Raw genomic sequence first — 23,504 nt, forward strand, 5'->3', positions numbered from 1 at the left:
GAAAGCAAAAGTTTTCAGAGTACCAACAATATTAACATTCAAAAGAAATACAATACTTACAATGCTATTGAAAGGAAAGGGACACCATATACCATAAATACAATCATATCCAATCTTTCGCTTTGAAACCCCCCCCCATAGCATTACTTTTTCAATACAATATGGTGTTTCCTCTCTTGTCTCTTTCCCAAGATAAAAAACATGTTTAAAGTGCCTAATTTCCCAATTTCTCCCATCTTATCCTCCCTGTATGGAATTTAACATAAATACTCGCTTTCCCGTAACTCAACTGGTGGAACTTCCTTGCCCCCAGATGGCTGGGGGACAAAACTAACACTTAGCAACACGGCGCTCCCATTATTCCAGGTGTGATCCTGACCCACAGCATTCACTTACAAGAGGAAGTCTTGCTCCCAGCACGGCTGGTCCCCTCGAACGGCAACCGTGGTGCTCTTCACATTTTGCACCTTCAGGGTCACATACGTATTGAATTTATCTGGAGAGAAAGCAGAGTTGTTTCACCTGAGGGTAAGTGTCTCAAACTCCTCCTTGCCAACACATGGTATTTGGTGGAAAGAAAACGACTCCCACCAGCTGCACTTCAGCAGAGCAAGGAGATGACAGGAGAGCAGGGGCAGAATAGAAGTTTCCACTGCCACCTCCTTGGTCTTCATGATCTGGCCCCAATGACTGGGAAAGGCTTCACACAACAAGAAACACTAGCTATGAGTTGAGAACTGCAAGGAGTCAAGTGTGGAAGCTGCTCATTGCCTGGAAGAACGATGAAGCTCAGTTTCCATTGAAATGTAAGAAATCAAGCTGCTTTCATTGCTGATAGCAAAGTGGAGCTGCCTCAGTTTAATACTCCAAGGCTCCCAAGTGTGGTTGCCTTACAGTCCTGGAACTTCCTTATATCTTGGAGCTTTGCTGAAGCCACTTCAGAAACCCTCAAAACTTTTCAGTGGCCAAGGTCAGACCAATAACTGGGCACAGCTTTATTTTAACTTGTGAATTGCCCTGAGCTCTTCGGATGAAGGGCGGTATATAAATCTAATAAATTTATTATTGTTATTTTGTCCAACTATTTTGGATTTTAGAAGGAACTGCATAAGCAGGGAAGAAGCAGGCCAGACACTCAGAAGCTAGAAAATTCCTGCCATGCACCACAGCAGAGAGCCAGCCAAGAGGCAATTGCAAGAACATGGGTGTCAGCAGGTAGACTTGTTGGGCAGAAGAAAATCTGCGCTCACCTGGTGGCCCCTGGAGCTTCGCTTTCTTTACTGTAAAAGAAAAAAGAGGATGTCAGTTGATTATTCCAACCTCAAGCATTTTAACTCTCAGGTTGTTAAATATTTCAGCTGCAGATAAGGGAGAAAGAAGCCTTCAAGCTAGTTTCATTTTTCACAACAAAGGAACCTGCATAAGAGGCCACTCCAATGCTTTGCCCCACTTTCCTTCAGAAAAAAACGGGAGAATATTTAAGAAATGCTGAAATGGAGAACAAAGCATGTTGTTGTCCAAGGAGTATTGCACGGCCAGCACGAATTGGCTCTTGTCCCCCGAAGCCAGGAGCTCTGGATGACGGCTGTGCTCATGAGGAGCTTGGAACTGCGGTATCACGGGGGACAAGGAAACCACTTATCCAGGTCCAGGACAACTGAGCACGGCTGGACAGGCCAAGTTCCACCTGCAGCTGAGCCTGCAGCAACCACTGCAGACTTGGAACAGCAGTGCCAAGAGGGCTCTGGGCACAAACTCTGTGTGTGTGTGTGTGTGTGTGTGTCTCCTAGTTCACCCTTTACAAGGAAGAAGAACAAGCACGCAGCCAATAGGCAGCCCCACCTGGCTGGTTAGCAACACAGGAAGTTGCCCTAAGCTAGCCTTCCCCAACAGGGTCCCTCCAGATGTTCTGGACTTCAAGAGGATATGCTGGCAGGGGCTGAGGAGAGTCACAGTCCTAAACATCTGGAGGGCCCAGTTTGGCAAGGCTCTCCTCACTTCCAGAGAAGCATTTTCCCCTCCCTGCTTGGAGATGATGGGGATTGAATGCAGGACCTTTCTGCAGGCCAGGCTCTAGCAAGGAGCCATGACCTTTCAACTGGGATCCCTGCATTGCAGGGGGTGGACTGGATGACCCTTTGGGACCCTTCCAACTTTACAACTCCACGATTCCCCATACCACCCTGGTTACGACTTGTATGGGCAGGTTTATGCAGGCTGCCCCCCTCCACTTTAAAGAAGAGCTGTGGCTTGCTTGCTCAGTTCTGGCCCTGCCCTTCCAGGAAGCCCAGCACAAACCCAAAATATTGGTCCCTTGAGCCCTCATAGACATCTGGGGCCTGGCATCTGCCCAACCGAGCCAACTCAGGGTGACCCCAGCCCTTTCCAGTCGAGGCCCAGTCAGAGCAAGTAGCAGAAAGCCCTGATCTGTCCAGAATCACCTTCGCTGTGCTTAGCGTTGGCTTAGCAGGTAAGGGAGCCCTGAAGAGAAGCAAGGAACCTGTAAGCCCCATTCACTTTCCTCTCTTCTTCCTTTTTTCCCTTTCGCCTGCCTGAGTAAGGGGCTCTGTCTGTCTTCAATTAAGCCACCAGTTGCCCAATTACCAGCAAGTGACAGCTTGCTCGCTGCATGAACTATCCCCTCACAGTATAGAGGCATCAGGGCAATGTGTGTGTGTGTGTGTGTGTGTGTGTGTGTGTGATTCATGACAGCTCCAACTGCAACTTCCAGCACGCTTTTACGCTAAAGCTCTTCCATTAAACACACTCTTCCTTTGAATGCACACAGCAACTATCCAGCCTCTGGTTTCTCTCTGCCAAAACTATGAGCAGGTACCATACTGTCCAATTAAGAGCAAACCCCTGGGGGCGGGGAGGAAACGAACAGCCACCCTTAACTGTCCTGCCTGACACACGGAAGCTGCCCCCCCCCCACAACTCCTGTGCTTCAAAACTCAGCAGACTGGAGGCAATTAGCTCCGCCACATCTGATCCCATTTCAGACAGAGGAACACGCTGTCAGCAAACCTGGCAGCCCATAGAAAGCAGCAGAGCCCTCTGATAGGAGAGAACTGCACCAGATGATAATCTCCCATGTTGCTGCGGATGCTCAGGTCAGCTGGGGGGGCGGTGCAGAAAAGATGGAAAGAGAGAACACAAGCTGTGGCCTAGATACTGAGCTTTGCAGAGCCACGAGGAACATCTGGATAGGTTCCTGATACAGATGTGCTGCTGATCCTGAAGCAGCAGTATCACACACACAGTTCCAGAAGAGGGCATAGGAATGAAGAAGCAAAAGAAACAAGAAAGAGCACAGCTCTTGCAAATTTTTACTTTTTTAGTAACTCTTATCTGTCAAGAAAGGAAGGTCTGGAACTGCACACCTGAGGATGGCGAAAGCAAGCCTGGGTTGAAATCCAAAGAGATTCTCCACATGGACCAATGCAGGGTCCTGCAAGGCATCCCTAAGCTATGGCCTTCCCTCGCCCTTCCTATTTAATGACCCAACACTATGGCTTAGTTTTCAAAGAAGTAAATATTTATCCCAAATGCTGAATTGAGATTGCGCGTGTGTGCATGCCTGGAATCAGCCCACACTGCTTCCCCCTTGAAGAAAAAGGATCGGGAGCCCAGCAGAGACAGCGGCAGGTGAGCAAGAGGACCAGGAAAGAGAAAGGATCAGGACCTCTTCCAGGAAGTTAACACACTTGCCTCAGTGTCAAGGAGTCACCTGCCTGGCCGCCAGTGGCGAGCAAAAGGCCTTCAGGCGATTAGATGGGGAAGCCTTTAGGAAAACATGGAAGGCAAACACCCCAACCAGACAACCAATGCGCCCTCTTTGGGGGTGGCCTTCTCCCATAACGCGCCTGCCCAAGGACTCTCCATCTCCCTGCCAGTGGAAGAGGGCAGGTATAAGCAGGCAGCAGGGCCTTGTGGGTTGTGGCACCCAAAATACGGAGCAACCATCCCAAGAGGTACTTCTGGCCCCTTCATTGCTCGCTTTTACGCAGGCTCTGAAAACAGTTTTGTTTCAGTGGGCTTTTTTAAAGATAGTCCTCTTTAAAAATGTGGTCCAAATACAGCTTTCAATTATCATTTCAGATTATTAATATTTTATCTGCATTTTTGTGCCTTGCATATACTTGCGTTACAGAAAGGCAGGATATAAACTATGAATAACAATGACAATAAATACAACTCTAAATCAAGTTGATCCCACCTTGAGCCACTTACTCCAGACCAGGCATAGACAAACTCGGCCCTCCAGATGTTTTGGGACTACAATTCCCATCATCCCTGACCACTAGTCCTGTTAGCTAGGGATGATGGGAGTTGTAGTCCCAAAACATCTGGAGGGCTGAGTTTGCCTATGCCTGCTCCAGACCTTACAGGGTTATGAGGTCAAAATGGGAAAGGGGGAACCTTGAGCTCCTTGGAAGAAAGGTGGGGTGTAAATGCAATTGACTGGGTAAAATAACATAGATAATATAATGAAGTCTGTCTGTGTGTGCAGGCAGGTACAGTAGCAAAAATGTGTACTGGTTGGTAATTTCTACAGATGATAACAGATGCTTGCTACTGCAAGTGACTTGGCCATGATTTAATTCAGCCATAAGGGATTTCTATCCCACCTTTCTAATTCAAAGAAAAGCTCAAGTTCTAAAAAGCAAGAAACAACCAATTCAAAAACACAAAGACACACCAAAGCAGCAGGTCCCTCCTCTTTGGATAAATGAGGCAGAGTGGCAGAGGGATTGCTTGGCTCTGTGATCTCTCAGCCACAAAGCCCAAAGGCCTGTTCAGAAGACACAATTAGCTCCACTCCCTCTTTTTTGTATATTCTTGTTAATCTCCAAAGGCTTCAGAATAAAGCAATCCCTCAGCGCAAGGGAGATTCCTAACAGCAGGAAGCAAAGTCAGCTGGAGATATTGGGGCAAAAAGCTCAACTTCGCCTTTAGAACTGGATATTGGGGGGGGGGGGGGGAGAGATGGAGCAGTCAGCGTAGCAAGAGAGAAAGAATGGCCAGATGGCAAAAAGATTATATAAATCCAGGGCATGGTTTGCTATTCATTCACCATAATGCAAAATGAATTCTACTTCAGCTGCATTTAAGTACTGTGTGTCTGAAGAAGAGAAAACAAGACCTAAAGCAGGGAGAAGTCAGCGACATGCCATCCTTGAACAAGCTGTTCTCCTTAACTCTTCTCACAAAAGCCATCATCTGAATCGTTTTTCCAGCCCCGTCCTGAGCAGGCCCACTGTTCTGGCCACAGGGAAGTCCTGTCCCTGGTAATTCTGGAAAGCATTCCTGTGCATTTCCTATATGTTCTTGCTCTCTTCTCAAGCCTGCAGTGTGACATTCCTTGACTGGGAAGGAAGGAAGGAAGTGCCACAGAATCCATGTAGAAACCTGTCATAAACCACTTGTGTTCTCCTGCTCTGTTGGCAGAGATTTTGCTTCCCTGCCATCCACTCAGGCTGAAGTTTCAAATGAACTTTCTGAAAGCACAACTGCACCAGACGAAGAGGAAACAGATTTGTTTCCAAAAAAGCGCCAGCTTCCCTTCATTGGAAAGGAACCTGAAGGGAGATAAGAGCACGCCAGTGCCACCTGCCAGACTGCTGAGCCTGGGGTTGTGCCAGAACAGTCACTCCTTCCATTTATGCCATCATGCCTTTGGGTGGCAAATCCCTGAACACCAACTATATCTCCTTTGGACACAAAGTCAAAATGACAGAGCAAAGGTTCAGGACGGCATTCTGCACTTCCATAATGAATCATAGCTCAACTATTGTGGATCCCAGCTTCCCACAAACTCCTTTTCCAAAACACATTGCTACATGATAGCTGAAGAGAGACCTCTCCAATACAGTCATGCCTCATGTTACGTTTGCTTCATGTTACGTTCTTTCAGGTTACGTCCCGTGGTGACCCAGAAGTACTGGAAAGTGTTATTTCTGGGTTTCGCCACTTGCGCAGAAGTGCAAAATTGTTGGGATTCAAGCCTTTATCAGGAGAAACTGGCCACTCTCCAGGCACCCGGCTTGATCTCCGGTTGACCTCCCTGTCTGCATTCCCCGGCAGAATACAGGCTAGGTCGCGATAGGCGATCCTTCTCAGCGTGAGAAGAACACCCCCCCTCTTTCCTGCCCCCCCCCCCGGGCAGGGGAAAGAGATAGACAGAAACGTATTTACATGCCTTTATTTCTGTCTTTGCAGCATTACAGAAAACATGTCTGCTCTCTTCAAACTCCAACAGCAGAGACACAAACTCCTCCTGTACTTCCTGTACAGCTCATATTACACTCTGAGCTAATTCCGGTGCTTCGCACTGTGAATAGACTGTCCCTCTGTTTCCCACGGAACAGTCCCAACATTCCCATTATGTTTTGCTTTCAAGCTACCAGCTCGCGGCCGGATTGCTTCTATATCGTAACACGCATGCGCAGAAGCGCCAAATCGCAACCTGCGCATGTGCACACGCCGCTGCAGGCCGAGCTCTTTTCATGTTGCGAACGGGCCTCCGGAATGGATCCCGTTCATAACAGTAGCATTCTGGGTATTTAAAGATTATTTAGAGGTTCAGAAGAAGATAAAATCAAGTTCATTTAACAAAGAAACCGCACTGTAGACAGGAAGTTCATTTGAGAGATGAGATTCCTTGCCGCTCCCCAATCCTCACACCCTAGGCAATTCTTGCTGAACAGTCTAAGGATATAGAATTATAGAATCATAGAGTTGGAAGAGACCACAAGGGCCATCGAGTCCAACCCCCTGCCAAGCAGGAAACACCATCAGAGCACTCCTGACATATGGTTGTCAAGCCTCTGCTTAAAGACCTCCAAAGTAGGAGACTCCACCACACTCCTTGGCAGCAAATTCCACTGTCGAACAGCTCTTACTGTCAGGAAGTTCTTCCTAATGTTTAGGTGGAATCTTCTTTCTTGTAGTTTGGATCCATTGCTCCGTGTCCGCTTCTCTGGAGCAGCAGGAAACAACCCTTCTCCCTCCTCTATGTGACATCCTTTTGACACACAGGAGGCAGAGAAGCATCCCTGATTCCCTGGAGGCTGCACAAAGCCCAGTGGACGAATACGCTTTGCTTCTCAAGTGGGAGCTGCAACACAAGAAAGAGCAGTTTTCTTTCTTTCTTACAGCTAACTGGTTTAATGAATCATATAACCTGATGTGTCCTGTTTGCAAACTGAGTTTCATGAACAGAAATCCATCTTCTGCAGTGCTTTTGCCAGCCACATACAATTAGCGAGATCCTGGGAGTTTTCAGAAAGTTTAGAATGATTCCATTATCTCCCACTGGGTTTGCAGGCTAAGCCATTACTAGATTTAAAGTCAAGAATACAGGACGGTACAATCTGAAAGTTTGTATGCCCACCTTAGCAGTTTGAAATCACGTCAAAGTGCAAATAGAGAAAAAGGTACCGCTCCGGCGGGAAGGTAAACGGTGCTTCTGTGCGCTGCTCTGTTTCGCCAGAAGCGGCTTAGTCATGCTGGCCACATGACCCAGAAAAACTGTCTGCAGACAAATGCCAGCTCCCTCGGCCAGTAAAGTGAGATGAGCGCACAGCCCCAGAGTCGTCCGCAACTGGACCTAACAGTCAGGGGTCCCTTTACCTTTACCTTTATTTTTAATCAGAAAAGGCTGCTCCTGAAGATGGTTTGGAAACTTCAGCTGCTGCAGAATTTGGCAGACAGGTTGCTCATCGGGGAAAGATGGTTTGAGCATCTCACACCGATCCTGGTTCGACTGCACTGGACGCCCAATTCAAAGTGCTGGTTTTGATCTACAAAGCCTTCAATGGCTCAGGAGCACAATAGTTCAAGGACTGCCTCTTTCCATATGCACCAACCTGGACTCCGAAATCATCCTCTGAGGCCCTTCTTCGTGTGCCTCCTCCACAAGAGGTCCGTAGGGTGGCAACATGAGGACAGGGCCTTTTCTGCAGTGGCTCCCCATTTGTGGGATGCTCTCCGCAGGGGTTGTTACATATATTTTAGGTGCCAGGTGAAAACTTTCCTCTTCAACCACACTTTGGGCTGGTTAATATTCTATAGCCTTTTAAATGTGTTTCGGGGGGTTATTGTTTTGCTGTTTTTAACTATTCATTTGTGTTTTTATCTTGTATTGGCAGCTACAGACCGGCCACTGATACTTAGCTTGATGTGATCTAACTTCTTCTCCTAGCAGAACTTCCTCTCTCTCGCCTTGTGCTGGGCTGCATTGGCCAGGCCTGCAAACGCTGTATGAACAAACCCCGCTCTGAAAATTCTCTGTTTCCTCCTCCCCCTAATTTCCATTTCAAAATTAAAAATAGCCAGGTGCAAAAGAAAATAGATAACTTTGGGGAATCTACCTTTCCCAGTATCTTATTTTGCCCAAGCACCAAAAATATCCTTCCTAGATAATACACTCATCAAATTTCTGGATTTTTTCATTCAGTACTTCCTCTGGCAGAAATTTTGCTTTACTATGGGAAACTGATTTGGTTCACATCATGTATGAGGCCTTCGGCAGCTGGCCGTGAACGAGCGTGACAAATCGGATATTATGACATAAATTAGAATGTGGCTGTTACTGAAGAAATTGTGATGTCCGTGATGAATCCTTGCAGAAGGCCGAGAGGCTCAGCAGTTCAGTGAGCCTGAAATCAAGGGCCGCAGCGAGAGGCTTTCATGGGCAACTGACCTTTTCAGGTTCAACCTCACAAACAGAAACAAAGCCCAGAATCCTCTGGAGACATTCTCTTTTCCAGCTCTGTGCCAGAGGCTGGGCTCCGAAAGAGGACAAGTGGCTCTCAGTCTAGTGGGACAAGGTGAAAGCACCAGACAGGGAATGAGGTCCTTGGGAAGGATCCTGCCCACAGGCATGAAAGAGAGGGGGCAGCCGTGGCCGGAGGAATGGCAGCTCAATGGCAAAGGAAGCAGGTGGTCCCATCCCCAGCCTCTCCAGCTCAAAGGACCAGTAATTTGAAAATCCTGTGCTTGAGGCTCTGGAAAGCCTCTCCCAGCATGAGAAGACAACAGGGGCAAATAGTCTGGCTTGGCATAAGGCAACTTCCTATTGTTGTAAGAAAAAAACTGCTCCCTTTCCCTTTCCCTTATGGGGTATCTAAGAGCCCATATAGAGTCCTTATGTAGGTCTCTATGGGTAGAAGAAAATAACAGAGGCCAACCAGAGAATATTGAGAAGCAAAGTGGCTAGTAAGCCTGATATTTATTAAACTCTTGCAACGGGGTCCCCTGTTCACCCACGAAGGGAGGGAGGAGAGAACCCAGAACATTGGTGTGCAAGCCTTTATATAGACTTTTGAAATTGCCCGCCCTGAAGCTCAAGACCACCCCACAAAACATCATACATACATCACAGAAAGGGGTGGTCCCCTGCAGAGGCGTATGAAGGTCAGGTACTCAGTGCAGAAAATTTCTTGTCACCGCCCCCCCCCCACACACACACACATTGATTTTTTAATTTTGATTTTTTGCCGGCAAAAATGGTTTTACGTTATTTCATATTTTCTTACAAAGGAATAATAATAATAATAATAATAAACTTGGGCTCAGGGCGGCTAACATCAGACACATAACATTGGTATAAAATCAAATAATAATTACATTACCTCCTAAAAAAATGTCAACATCAAATTAAAGTCTAGTTAGATGGCTTTCCGCAGGGTTAAGGTTGGGAACAGTAAGTGCGCCACTGAATTGAAATCTCAGCCTTCATGACACAGGAAAAAGGCCAAGTAAACAGCTATTTTCGTGGAGGAGGGTCAATATATTAACTGATATGCATGAAATTTCATATATAGCTATATAATCCTTAGTGTAGTAAGATAAGACCTTTGGAGCAGGCATTTAAAAAAAAAAAGTTTTTTATGAACTGCCCTAAAAAGGTAAAGGTTCCCCTGACTGTTTGGTCCAGTCGACTCTGGGGTTGCGCGCTCATCTATAGGCCGAGGGAGCCAGCGTTTGAAGGCAGTTTTTCCGGGTCATGTGGCCAGCAGGACTAAGCCACTTCTGACAAACCAGAGCAGCGCACGGAAACGCCATAGGGCAGTAATTGTTCCTTGATAATTTGTCACCCCCTCCATGATGGCACCCTGGGCGGCCTGCCCCCCCCCCCTTCCTATGCCCCTGGTCCCCAGCAGAAATTGGGAGTGTGTTGCTTCTCTCCTGTCTGCCAGGATACCTGATAATGCCTTATCTGATTGCCTTTTCTGGGTAACCTGGCCATTCCTTGGGAGATGGTAGATCCTTAGTTCCTGAATCTCTTCCGCATATTGAGAGTGTGCTCCGCTTAACAGATACTTGCCAGGCTGTATTTGCAGGGAGGTGTAAGCAGCCCCTATGGTCCAAAGACCACTGGGAAACTGTCCCCTTCTTCTTCCTCCTTGCAGAGAAATATTTGAGGTCCATTTGGGAGAGTGAAAATGGCTTCAGGATTGCTCTCCTGTACTATTTCAGACACGTGGTTTATATACTTATGTATGTGTTCTTTATTTTATATATAAAAGACCTTAGAATTCCTGTAACCCTATGTTCCTGTCCTTCCTGTAGCCATGGAATCAAGCCGAGAGCAGATAACCAAGGCTGGAAGAGTCCTCAGAACATCAATGAGCTGACAGCGGCAAACTTTCCCTGAGCAGGTAGCTGCCAACTGCAGACGCTGTGGCTTTGGTTCCACCTCCAGGCTGCAGCTGTGCAATCGGACCTTTTCTTCAAGCCACATGCAGCTCTTCCAGCGACTGGGACCTGGTCTTGCAAGCACTGGCAGATTCAGCATCTGACCCTGTAAGACTCCTTTCTGGTTTTTTTTTTGTCATTTGTGAAATGGCAACCCCATTGCCAATTTGCTCAAACTTCCCCCTCTGCTTGGCCCAGACCACACCTGGATCATGGCTCGATGGAAGAGCACAAACTGTCCATGGTTCAATCCCTGATTGCTTCCCTCATTTATGTAAATATTCCTATTTAAAAGATCCAGGTAGCAGGGCTGGGGAGGCCCTTTCTGCCTGCGATGTGGCAGAGCCCTGCCAGTCCAAGGGAACATGGCTGAGCCAGGTGGAACAACAGCCAAGTTATGTGGCAGCTTCCTGCGATCCTCATCTCTGTCCACTGCCCGGGAGTCAAGTAGACCAGAACCGTCCCTTGCTGTCCATAGGACAACTTTTTGTCCATCTGAGCTGGCACTGAGAATCAGAGGCAGGGAGGGAAATGGATGAAGCCCATCACTGGGGAGCTGTGATTAATTGTTGGCTATTTAGGAAAAGGGGACGCGGGTGGCACTGTGGGTTAAACCACAGAGCCTAGGACTTGCCGATCAGAAGGTCGGTGGTTCGAATCCCTGCGATGAGGTGAGCTCCCGTTGCTTAGTCCCTGCTCCTGCCAACCTAGCAGTTTGAAAGCACATCAAAGTACAAGTAGATAAATAGGTACCGCTCCGGCGGGAAGGTAAACGGCGTTTCGGTGCGCTGCTCTGGTTCGCCAGAAGCGGCTCAGTCATGCTGGCCACATGACCCGGAAGCTGTACGCCGGCTCCCTCGGCCAATAAAGCGAGATGAGCACCGCAACCCCAGAGTCGGTCACAACTGGACCTAATGGTCAGGGGTCCCTTTACCTTTACCTATTTAGGAAAAGATGGCCATCCTTGGAAGCATCACTGGAAACCTAACTAAGGCCGCCCGGCACACTGATTCTTACCATTGCAGGACCCCCTAGGTAAGCACCCCCAAGACTCCTTTGGGAGAAAAGGAGGGATATACTTTGGAGGTCTTTAAGCAGAGGCTTGACAACCATATGTCAGGAGTGCTCTGATGGTGTTTCCTGCTTGGCAGGGGGTTGGACTCGATGGCCCTTGTGGTCTCTTCCAACTCTATGATTCTATGATTCTATGATTCTCTATGATTCTATAAGTTTAATTAATTAATAAGTACGCTTCCATCAACTGGTCAGTTGTGCCAAGATACACAACTGGCATGCACACAGCAAACAGAAAGCTCACTTCCTTATTACTAAATAAAGTCCCTATGTAATTTCATGAGGTCACGAGCGCTCTGGACGCTTCAATGTGTTCCCTACCACGACTGGAGCCAATTTGGAATTTTTTGTTTGTTTTCTTAATTTTGTTGCGGGAGCTGCAGGGTTTGAGGGTTCAGCTGATTCCTGCTGTTTCCCCATTCAAGAATCATCCTTAAGTTTCTGCCCAGCTGCTGGTTTGAACTGAGCACTGAGGACAGGAATGAAATCTCTAATTCAATCACTGAGATTATGGGATGTTAATCCTGCTGACGCTGGCAAGAGAGACAGGCCATTCTTTCAGGTGACCTGCTTCCCCAAACAAAAAAAAGGGGAGGGGAGGGGAACTTAAACCGTAATTTAGGCCATTTTAAGGAATGGGAATATCCCAAGAAGATTCTGCTTTGAAAAGCACATACAGTTATTTCTTCAAAAAGCAATTAGGAAGTCAATTTCATGCCCAGAACCATGACTGCCCCACAGTCCATGCAATCCTCCTCCCTGTCATCAAAGCATGTGCACGTTAAATTCTAAATTGAATTCTATTTCAATTTGCAACTTCCCCTAAGGAGACGTTTCTGATTAGATTTGGTTTAAAGTTAAATCCCTTTGTATTGGAAAATTATTTGCTCATGAGAAGCAGCCTTCCCTGACAAGACAGTCCTGCAAATGTATGGACTTCTCTGCCAAACTCACTGACTTTATGCAACCGGTTGGAGCACAAGCATTGCACCTTTGGGATGGTTTGTGCTCATGATGCTATCAGGGTGGTCACGTACGATCTGACTTTCAACATTGTTCGTACCTCCAAATGTTTTGTGGCAGTCGTAGAACCATAGCACTGGAAGGGGCCACCAGGATCATCTAGTCCAACCCCCCGCAATGCAGGAATCTTTCGCCCCATGTGGGGCTCGAACTCACAACCCTAGGATTAAGAGTCTCATGCTCTACCAACTGAGCCATCCAGTGGGGCAAGCAGACATTTGGAAAAGGAGAGCAAGGACTAGGTTGGGCTTTTGCTCAGCAGGACTGAGAGGAGGCCATGGGCCACTTGGCTCCTTCCTCTTCCAGAAGAGGGGCAGAGGGGGGGACAGGTGCTATTTGGCCCCCAAGGTGCCTGCGCTGCCTGTAAGCAACAGCCACAAGCTCTAGGGCTGCTTCCACACCTGCTCTCTGCAATTGCCACCCATTGCCACGTTTTCCCACCCAATTTCACAGATCATCCAGACCTCACTCTCGGCTCAATGAAGCCAGACATCTCCCATTTTTGAGACTGCAGAGGCTTTTAAAGGCTCCTTTGCCTTTAAGCAAAAACTTCCTGCTTCGGGTTCAGTCCATTTTATTGCTTCCTGGTGAGCGCAACTGGGGGGATTAGTGATAAAAAGATGATTAATTGTCCCTCCAACAGCCTCTCTTAATTGCCCCCCCCCCCAGTTCTATTCCCACAGGAGGGGGTGCACTTTAAGGATTGGTTTCCTCTTCCTCATTTTTTGCAGTGATGTTTTTCCCCATTTAAAAAAATCCAACGGAGGGGGAGGGAGGGAGGATTCAATTAACTAGAAGTGTTTTAATTAAAGCTGAACACTTGCCGTGCCACAAAATCATATTCATTTTCCTGAATACTGAATCAGATACTCTCATTTTAAATTACTGCAAATAACTCTCAGATCAAACTCTCAAGAGGAATCCTCTTCAGAGCAAAAGCTTGGCCAACTTTATGAAGGTGCCACAGAACAAAGTTTAATGGTGAGGAGCAAACAGATGAGATCATTGAACCAGCAAACAATGTCAAAGTGGAGAGAACCTTTTCATTGACGACAGCACAATAGGAAGTGATAAAGGGAGGAAATGAGGGAGAGACAACGCTGCTTGGATTTTGCAGAAGCCGCAGCCAAAGAAGTGATGGGGAGATACAGGAGCAAAGGGGGTTGGCCTTGTAATCAGTGTTAGAAACTGAGATAGAAAAGTTAGGAGCAAAAGGGCACCTTAAACTGAGGTTATGCGCTCAGCAACGGAATGTCTAGGCACACTTTTTTAATAACAAGAATACAAACAGAAAATGAATGAACTGCAGCTAAAATACTATGTTCTTTTTTCACATGCTCTAATCCTTCCCCTGCCCACCCCCCTAATATTCTTAAGAGGGTCTCTTCTCCTGTCTTTGAAGAGTAGCTGGCAGTGGGGAGGCAGAAAAAGGTCCCCCTCTCCTTCCACTCTAAAGTTTTAATCTGAAATCTTAGGCGCAGGACTGCACCCAGAGCTCAGAAACTGCTCACACTAATGAAATTCCCTGTTGCAAAATGCCCCTAGAACAATGGGAGTTTCGAATGCGGCTTGTACTGAGGGAGACCCCTGGTCCGCCCATCTCACTCCTCCTACCTTTGCGGCCTGCACTGCCTGGCAGGGGCTCTGCAGGGTTTCAGGGAAGAGTTGCCTCTGCATCTCTTCTTATTATGTTTGACTACGGAAAACTGTCAAGTGTTGGCACCTGGAGCTGAATGCTGGCAGAAGCTGAACTGACACAGGCACCGTACCAGAGGAGCCCCCTCTCCCGGGACGCAACTACCCTGACATTGGGAAGCTTATGTTCATTATGGGAAATACATGCGGATAAGCAAGGTGCCTGGTTCTTATCCAACTAAGGTTGTGCGTCTACAGCAGAGACAAGAGGAGGAATGACCGCTGTGAGGAGCAAAAAGAGAAGAAACGCCCTGGTGCATCTGCAGCAACACAACCGGGCACCTTCCTCTGCCCCAGCTGCAACAAAACACGACTCTCCCGCTGTGGTCTCTGCAGCCACAGCAGGTGCTGCAAGCTCCCAACACTTGGACTTCGCCCGCCCCCCAAGGGACAAATGCAAACCACAGTGGAGATGCAGTGAGCCCTGTGTGCTCTGATACCTCAAGGGAAGAAAGATCCCAAAATCTCCAGAGGGAGGCAGGAAGGAGGAAGGAAGGAGAGTTTGGGGATAAAGGATCTCAGGATTCCAGGGAGGGTGGAAGCCTCTCTCCGAATGGCTACAAAGAGGGAGGGAAAATAAAATGATCCAGTTCTGAGGGAGAGGCACAGAGACAGGGCCGGGTTTGAGATGAGAGCCACTTTCAAAATGGTTGTGGACGCGGGGGATGATGAATAAAACCAATCCAAAGGGCAAACGGGGAATATCCCATCACACCCCCAAGTTTAGGACATTCTACGCCTTTCCTCAGCAGAGCTTATTCTCCTTTGAGAAAAATAAGTGGCTCACTGAAACGTAAACTACCGTATTTTTCGCTCTATAACACGCACCCGACCATAACACGCACGTAGTTTTTAGAGGAGGAAAACCCGTAGGCATGCCACCCGTAGGCATTCCCTCCATAACACGCACAGACATTTCCCCTTACTTTCTAGGAGGAAAAAAGTGAGTGTTATGGTGCAAAAAATACGGTAAGCTTTAAGAAAAAAGAAAACGGTCACAAACGAACATGAAGAGAGAAACTCAAGACAACAGCATGAGGCGAGTCTGAGGCAAGGAGAGGCTACTGGTCCCTACTAACGGAACAGGTCCTGAAGGAAGGGTCTGATCCCGGAGCAGAGCCCACAAGCCCCCCAGACCCCAAACCTCCAGCTGACCCAAGTTATAAAGCTCTAATAACACTAGAATATGGCCAAAGAAAAAATGGGTGGCTTTGTGGTTTCTGCAAAAACAAAGGAAGCCTCGTTAAAATTTCTGCATTATACACGGGTGAGGTTATCCCAAACATGGAAGAAAGTCAATCCCAACTGTCGGAGGGGAGGCTAAGTCAAAGGTATATATTTCCATATGTGGTGGTGGAGTGCCATTGTCAAAGCCTTCTGGAAGGCTGTCTTCTAAGAAATAAGCTCAATACACAACAAAACAATGGAAATGTCCTCTGCACTAGCACTACTTGGGCTTAGGATCCTGTCTGCTCAAAAGTATCCTAAAGATGACCCCTTAGCCGTTCTACTGACTGCTGCTCATCTGGAGATAGCCAGATGTTGGATGTTGGGCCAAACATTGATTCTTGGTATAACAGAGCCCAGCCAATAGTATTGGCTGAGAAACTAACATGCCAGGTGAGAGCAGCAAAGGGCAAACACAATCCATATTCCTTTTACAACACATGTCAAATGTTTATTGAGTACTGTACATAAATTGTTCAGACTGTGGCAGGATTCCACCCAGGAAAATGTGGCGTGATCTCTTAGAGCAATCGAACGATACTTTAACACATGGCATGATAAAAAGTCTGTACCCGTTGTTTACTGTTGCAACAATTGTTTTCTCAAAAGTTATCTTCTGTACCATGAAAATAAATAAAAACAATATTTCGCTTACAGAAATTGCCCATGCACCACTTGCGACCAAGAGAAGATTCCCGGGTGCCAGGATGGTGCCTGACGTCTCCCCCGGGGGGTCCTTGGATCTAGACCGCTCTCACCCACTAGCAACACATCCTGTCGAATTCTATCTGCGATATTCTGTCTGCACCATCAGAATGAATTCCAGGAACCAGATAGCGGTGTCGAAAAAGACGACTTTGGAGCCACCTGCCCCCAAATGCCAAGTAGCCATTCTGCTCTGGCGACTTTAACCCTGATTCGAAGAGCCATTTGGCACCTCACTTATACAGTGGTACCTCTGGTTGCGAACAGGATCCATTCTGGAGCCCCGTTCGCATCCTGAGCAGAACGCAACCCACAGCGACGTGTCTGTGCACGCGCAGGTTGTGATTTGTCGCTTCTGCGCATGATGTCATTTTGCGCTTCTGCGCATGCGCGAGTGCCGAAACCCGGAAGTAACCCTTTCTGGTACTTCCGGGTCACCACAGGACATACCCTGAAAGAACGTAACATGAAGCAGACGTAACATGAGGTGTGACTGTATATCAGAGTTTCTAACACTGGATGAGAGAGTGGCCTTAGGTGAGAGTCTGCCTGATGGAGAGCTGCTTCTGAGTTGAGTGGAACATCCACCCTGAGGAGACCAGCGACAGCCAAAAGGAGGAGCCTCGCAGCTCAGATAGGAAGAGCGGGTTGAGGGTCCGGGAGCAAAATGGAGGGCTGAGTCTGAGCCAGGTGAAGCAGGTGCTGCGGGAAGACAGACTAAACCAGGGTCTCCTTCCAGTCAGGAGGGGAGATCTTCCAGAAAGAGAAGACTCTCAAGACCCCCTGGGTCCGTTAGAGTAACGGGAAGACCTCAAAGAGGGGCATTGCTAAGAGGGTGGGGAACTGAGGACCTCGTTTAGGGGTTAAAAGGGGGGTAGTCTCATACATGGGTGCAATCTCCCCCCATTTTCTTAATTTTGAGTCCCACAAAATAGGGGGCGTCTTATGCACAGGGAAAATGCGGTAATTTGGAAATGCAGAAAAAATGATATCAACATTAGAAACAGCAGAAAGAGAGGGAGGGAGGTCAAAATAAGATACAGTACTGGAATTTGTAGTGAAAAATCTTTTTTGTTGATTGCTGTAAAATGAAAAAAAAAATAAAAAATTAAGGAAATGTATTGCACAAAGAGCAGGTGGTATTGGGGAAAGAAGGAGGCAGGTGGCTGGTCCTTCAGTTGGATCTGTCTTGACTGTGAGGGTGACAAGAGCTATGGGGCCTCCATGCAGACGCTGCCTGGAGGAGTTTTTAAATAGCACTTGCCCTTCAAATGCTGCCAGCCGGACAAGTGAAGATTCACATGCAACTCTTCGCGTAAAGCATATCTTTTCATCACAAACAGCTAACACAACCCTCCAGCCATGGGTTACAGCCAGAGTTTCTGCAGAGTGAAAACAGGAAGACTGTTGGTGCCTGGTGGTCCGTGTCAGTGACCAAAACATGTTGCCCCCCCCCCCATGTCGCTCTTCTTTGATCACTCCCTTGCATCCGCTCTTGTTCCAATATTAAAAGTATTCTAAATGCACAGACACTGTAGTTTAAAACTGAACTCTCTTTTTAAAGGTAAAACTCCCCAAGCACTGGTAGCGCATAAATATGCATGACGCTCATGAGCATTTACGTCAAAACCCAGTTATCGCTAACAAAATTAATGGCCAGTTCCAAAATCAACACGCTGCAACCGCGTCTTCCCTCTCCCTTGGGTTTACTTCAGAATGGTCCACCCATGGCAGGCTGCAACACTGCCCCCCTTCAACCTCTAATGGTAGCAACAGGGGCGAAAACAAAGACACCGTTAAATCTCCTGCTCTGGAAGAAACGGCAAGAGGAGAAGGATGTGGGAAGACAATTACTACTTTTATACCAATAGCAAACTTGTTCTCCATGGACTGGATCTTATGCAGCCAAAAGAGCACCACCAATAGACGAGAACAAGGCAGTCGCAAGGGAACCTCAGGGTTGGCCCAAGCACAGTGGTACCTCTGGCTGCAAACGGGATCCGTTCCGGAGGCCCGTTCGCAGCCTGAAAAGAACGCAACCCGCGTCTGCGCACGCGCAAATCGCAATTCACCGCTTCTGCGCATGCACATAACATTCTTTTGCACGTCTGCATATGCACGAGCGGCGAAACCCGGTAGTAACCCTTTCCAGTACTTCCGGGTTGCCGCAGGACGCAACCTGAAAACGAGGAACCTGAAGCAAACATAACATGAGGCATGACTGTACAAAAAATATTTAAGGGGAAAACATGTGGTGTTTGGGTGTCCCAAAACCCCCCAAAATGGGGTGGGGGAATGGTGTAGTTGGATACCGAATAGGACACTGAACACTTGGTTGGGAATCGTGTAGAAATCTTCCACAGGGAAGCATAGAACTGCTCTTTGCAGCGGATGTGGAAGGAGTTGCTCAAGCTGTGGAACTCTTGGAGGAATGAGGGACCGATGGTCTGTTTGGGCTGGATTTGGTTGGGAGGGGACTATCACAGGTGCCCGATTTGTCTTGGTGGAGGTGTTTATATACGGCACTGTCTTTCATGTATGGTTTGGATTAAGTTTCATCTTGATCTTTTAGATGTAGATATAGTCACGGTAGCTATATAGTTGTTCCCATGAGTTTGTTTTTAAGGAGTTTCACTTATGTTTGTAGTCCACATGATAAAAGACACCATTAATACGTGTTATTGTAGTTTATGTTCTTAGCTGTAGTTCTGATGTTTTATTAGTTATGGTTTCTTATTTCATGTTTGTTTATTTTATTTAACTATTTGCTAAAAGAAAAACATCATTCCTCTGGTATTTGCTGTAAGGATTTGGGCTGAGTTAGGTTCACCCTGCCCTGGGAATCCTGGATTGGGAGGCAGTATTTTGGGGGTGGGTGTAAGTTGTGCAATTTCCTTCCCCCCGAGGTCCATCGAGCACTTTCACTGTTGGAGACCTACCTGTCACTGGGTCTTTTTTGCTGGGCACCTAGCTTATACACCTGAGTTTCGAAAGCTGGAACCAAGCCTTTGCAATGTAAAAACTACAGCTTGTGCATCAAGTGCCTTTATTCCTATTCTTTTGGAGGTGTTTCTTCTTGTTTACCACCCTTCGTAAATCACTTTGTGCATGCAGCATTTTTTTTTCTGCTCAATGACTGGAGGTGGTCCACAAGAAACAGTGTATTGTAACCTAGAAAGCTAAACTGCAGATTTTGAAGAAAAGGTTCTGCCTAACCTCTGAAACAAAGCAAGGCTCAAGAACTCCTGTAGACACTATCCAGCCCCCGCCCCCCGCAAAAGCAAGCTACCCCTGGTAAGGCCTCAAATATCCTTGATGTTTCCACGCATTGAGACTGTGCAAGGCCAATAAGAAAGCAATAAGTCATAACCTTGAAAACAAAGAAGGCCCTCTTCAGTTAAGGAAGCACCTTTCTCCCTGCCCCTGCCCCTCCCCAGGTTAAGAGAGCAGAGGTTCAGGCATGGGGGAGGCAGGGGGGCTGTCTAGCTAAAGCCACATGTGAATGGCTATAGTTGAGTTCAGAGTTAGATAATCACTGATTTCAGCAAAGCATCTGCTCCTCTTAAAACAGCACTGCTCAGAAATATGCAGATAGATGCCGAGAGTGCTTATTTTTATAGTGCTTTGGCCAAATCCTATTCCACTCAGCACTGCCGTGGCACAGGGGATCTGTAGGCTTCTCTCACACACACTGGCAGATGCAAGCTGGCAAGCGCAACAATGAAAATATTGAACGCTCAAACAAGGAAGCAGGTGAAAAGAAGCCATGTGCATTTTGCTTTTCTGCTCACTGGCGGTTTTCCAGTGGCCGAAAAGTTCAAGCTGTGCAGAATAAGCACAACATATGCCCATCCGCTGCTTTGTCAACAGGCTCATTATACACTGAGATAGGTGGAGTATTGGTCTGACACTGTATGAAGAAGCTCCCTATGTTCCAAAGTAACAAGACCACAAGAAATCAGCGGCGCACTGTGAAGAAAGGTCCCCCAATTTAGCCAGCCACTTCATATGCAGACTTTCCAGACCCACAGCTGACCTAAAAGCAGCTCACCAACACGGCTGCCACGCGCAGCATCTACACACTTGTCTTGCCCGTCTCCACAAGGCGGCAATACAATGGCAGCATGTTCTCTTCCCCTACTTCAGCGCATCATTTGGACAATCGAGGGACAAGAAGGCTTCAGCAAGCACATGATGTAGCCTTGGCACACAAAAATTATGCGGACTCACATGGGATTTGTGACTTTTAAGGATACTGGTATTCTTAGGTGACGTGTTTGGTTTTTCTCCACCGACTCCCACGTTAAAAGAAGGATGAGGAGCCTGTGGCCCTCTTGATGGAGTGGGCTGGCAACATCCATCATCACTGGCCCCACTGGCTGAGTCTGATGTGAGTGGGAGTCTAAAATAAGCCCTCCTCCCCCCTTGCCTTACAGACTAACAAGTTCAGCCCAGCATCCTTTCGCAAACTACAGTCCAATCCATCACATGTGTGACGTGTTATCCTGAGTTGTGGGCATGCACATACATTAGTACAGACCCACTTCTCTACAGAACTGCCACATGGAGGACGGAGCAAGCTTGTTTTCTGCTGCTCCGGAGCGTAGGACCCAAGTCAATGGCTTCAAGTTGCAAGAAAGGTGATTCCAACTAAATATTGGGAATAACTTTCCGGCAGTTAATAGCTTTTTGACAATGGAATGGACTTTCTCAGAAGCAGCCTCACATGCTGTAGTTCCTGGCCAAAAAAAACAACGGGGGGGGGGAGCTGTCTTAGGCACCTGACTTGCCCTTTATTACCAAAATACAGGTAAGAGGAGGGCTGTTTCCGTGTTGCTGCCCGGTGTGCAAGCATCTGACATCACCAGATTAAGGAGCTCCTCATTTCACTTCCTTGTATTGCTATAAGAGCGTTGGCCACTCAAATGAAACTTGCACCTGACCCCAGAGAGCCCTTTGGTCAGCGCAGGACCAAGCGCCTTGGCTGCTTCCAACTTGCCTTAAGTCTCCCTCTGCCAGCTCCCAAGTTCTTTTCTGAAAAGTTGATCGAAATACTTTTGGGAGCTCTTTGAACCCAGGGCTTTATTACTGCGGGCACTCGAGGAAAGAGGAGGCAAGGGCTCTAGTGGACTCGCAGCTTTAAGCATAGCTGTCACCTTTCCCCTTTCCTTGCGAGGAATCCTATTCGGAATAAGGGAATTTCCCCTTTAAAAAGGGAAAAGTTGACGGCTATGGCTTGAAGGCCCAGGGTCTGACCCCGTCGCCCTCCTCCCCACATCCCCCCCTGGGGGGGCCACACTCCTTTGCCCCAGCAACAGCTGGAGGGGGGAAGCCCCGGCCCACTTGGGGGGTCTCTCCCGAGGGGGAAGGAGGAGAGGAAGGGGCGCTGGGGGTCCGGGAGGCGGAGGGGAAGAGCATCTTCTGGGGGGGGGGGCGAGAGAGACGCCGAAGCAGCACCACAAACAAACAACAACGCCCCCCCCCCGCCTGCATTAACCCCTTGGCTGCCGAGCCCTGCAGAAGAGAGGGAAGGAGGCGCCTTCTTCTGGGGGGGGGGCGTCACCAGAGCTGCCCACTTTCCCCTTGTCTTGTGAGGAGGGGGGGGGAGGTTGACGGGTCTGGGCGCCGGCGGGAGCCTCTTCTTCTTGGTCCTCCTCCCGGAGGCGCTTCCCCGGCCCCCTGGGACTCACCTCGGACGCAGAGGAGGGACATGGCTGGGGCGGGCCGGGCTCCGGGCGCCGTCCTCCTCCTCCGGGGCGCCGCCGCCTCCTCCTCCTCCTGCGGCGCGGGGGCCTCTGCTGCTGCGGGGGGGCGGTGCCGCGCGGCGCCGGGCCTCTCGTCCTCCTCATGCCCCCCGCCCGCCCGCCCGCCCAGGCCGGGACTCGAACCCGCGGCGCCCGAGAGCGGCAGGCGGGAGCAGAGAGCCAGCCGGGCCAGCGGCGCCCACCGGGAGGCGCGCCGGAGACCCCGTGGCCAAGGGCGACGCCGCCGCCGCCGCCACGCAGCCAATCGCCGCGCCCGGGAGGGGCGGGGCCAGGCCGGACAGACGCCGCACCTGCCGAGGCCACGCCCCCCGGCGCCCCTGCCCGGCCGGAGAGAGAGAGAGAGAGAGCGAAAAGGCGCTCTGCCCGCGCTCAGGAGCCCCCTCGCCCCGGGGAAGAGGGCGGGATGGAAGGAAGGAAGGAAGGAAGGAAGGCGCGCAGCCTGGGCCGTGTTGTTTTATCTTTTCTTTAATAGAATATTTATTGAGATTATGCAAAAAATTACACATAGAGAAAAAACAAACAAAATCTAACAAACACAAGCTAGCAAGAAAGTTAACAAAAAGGCAACCTAGAAAGAAGGGGGGGAAAGAAAAACAAAAAAAATGATACAAAATACAAAAAACAGATAACTAAGAAATAGGAAAAAGAAGAAGGAAAAATTTTTTTTAAAAAAGCATAAATCCATTTTTCAGCATCTTTGAGCTCGTTTGCTTATTTCCTTGACCTCCTCACACCTCCCCTTTTGTATTCCCATTTTCCAAGCCTTTTCAGCAAATCCTTACCCTCTTTCATTTATCTTTGCTCTATAACTTAACCTATTATCACGGCGTTGTTGTTTTATCATTAACAAGAATTTCACTCTCCGCTTTCTTTTCTTTTTATAAATGCTTTAGTCATTTACCAGTAAAAAACAAGCCACACCAACAATCCGTGATCAAAACTAGTAAACATAATTTATAATAAAGAAAGAATCATCTTTATTTATACCCCGCCTTCCCCAGCCAGAGCCGGGCTCAGGGCAGCTAACACCAGTAAAATTACAATGAAAACATAATAGGGGGGGAAACACTAATTTAATATACAGGTTAAAATACAATTTAAAATGCAGCCTCATTTTTAAAAGAAATAAAGACACAACAAAAAAGACGAAAAATAAAAAACACTAAAAAACCAAATATTTTTCCAACTCACAAACTCATTTCAGGACTACAAACCATATTTTAAATAATCCGTACCCAAAGTTCCTGGAAAGAAGGAACAGAAAGAATGTGAAAACTAGGAAAGTATAAGTACAAAGGTAATTTTTTTCCA

General features: G+C 48.0%; 1 protein-coding gene across 11 annotated transcripts in view; it reads right to left on the reverse strand.

The window, feature by feature from the left end:
- The window catches only part of UNC13B (unc-13 homolog B), a gene marked incomplete at its 3' end in the record, with an annotated part of 165,867 nt that extends 143,543 nt beyond the window's left edge, over positions 1 to 22,324 (reverse strand). For 8 of the 11 annotated variants that reach the window (XM_082241708.1, XM_082241705.1, XM_082241710.1 and 5 more), the window contains exons 1-3: positions 22,119 to 22,324; positions 1,251 to 1,280; positions 397 to 496 (exon numbers count right to left, since the gene is read on the reverse strand). In XM_082241708.1, coding sequence (XP_082097834.1) covers positions 397 to 496; positions 1,251 to 1,280; positions 22,119 to 22,140 — 152 coding nt within the window. In that variant the 5' untranslated portion in view covers positions 22,141 to 22,324. The remainder of the gene's footprint in view (positions 1 to 396; positions 497 to 1,250; positions 1,281 to 22,118) is intronic. The other 3 variants (XM_082241715.1, XM_082241706.1, XM_082241707.1) reach the window with 3 other exon arrangements.
- Between the last annotated feature and the right edge of the window lie 1,180 nt (positions 22,325 to 23,504).

Source organism: Podarcis vaucheri, assembly GCF_965113315.1.
Source record: "Podarcis vaucheri genome assembly, chromosome: 11".
Lineage (NCBI taxonomy): Eukaryota > Metazoa > Chordata > Lepidosauria > Squamata > Lacertidae > Podarcis > Podarcis vaucheri.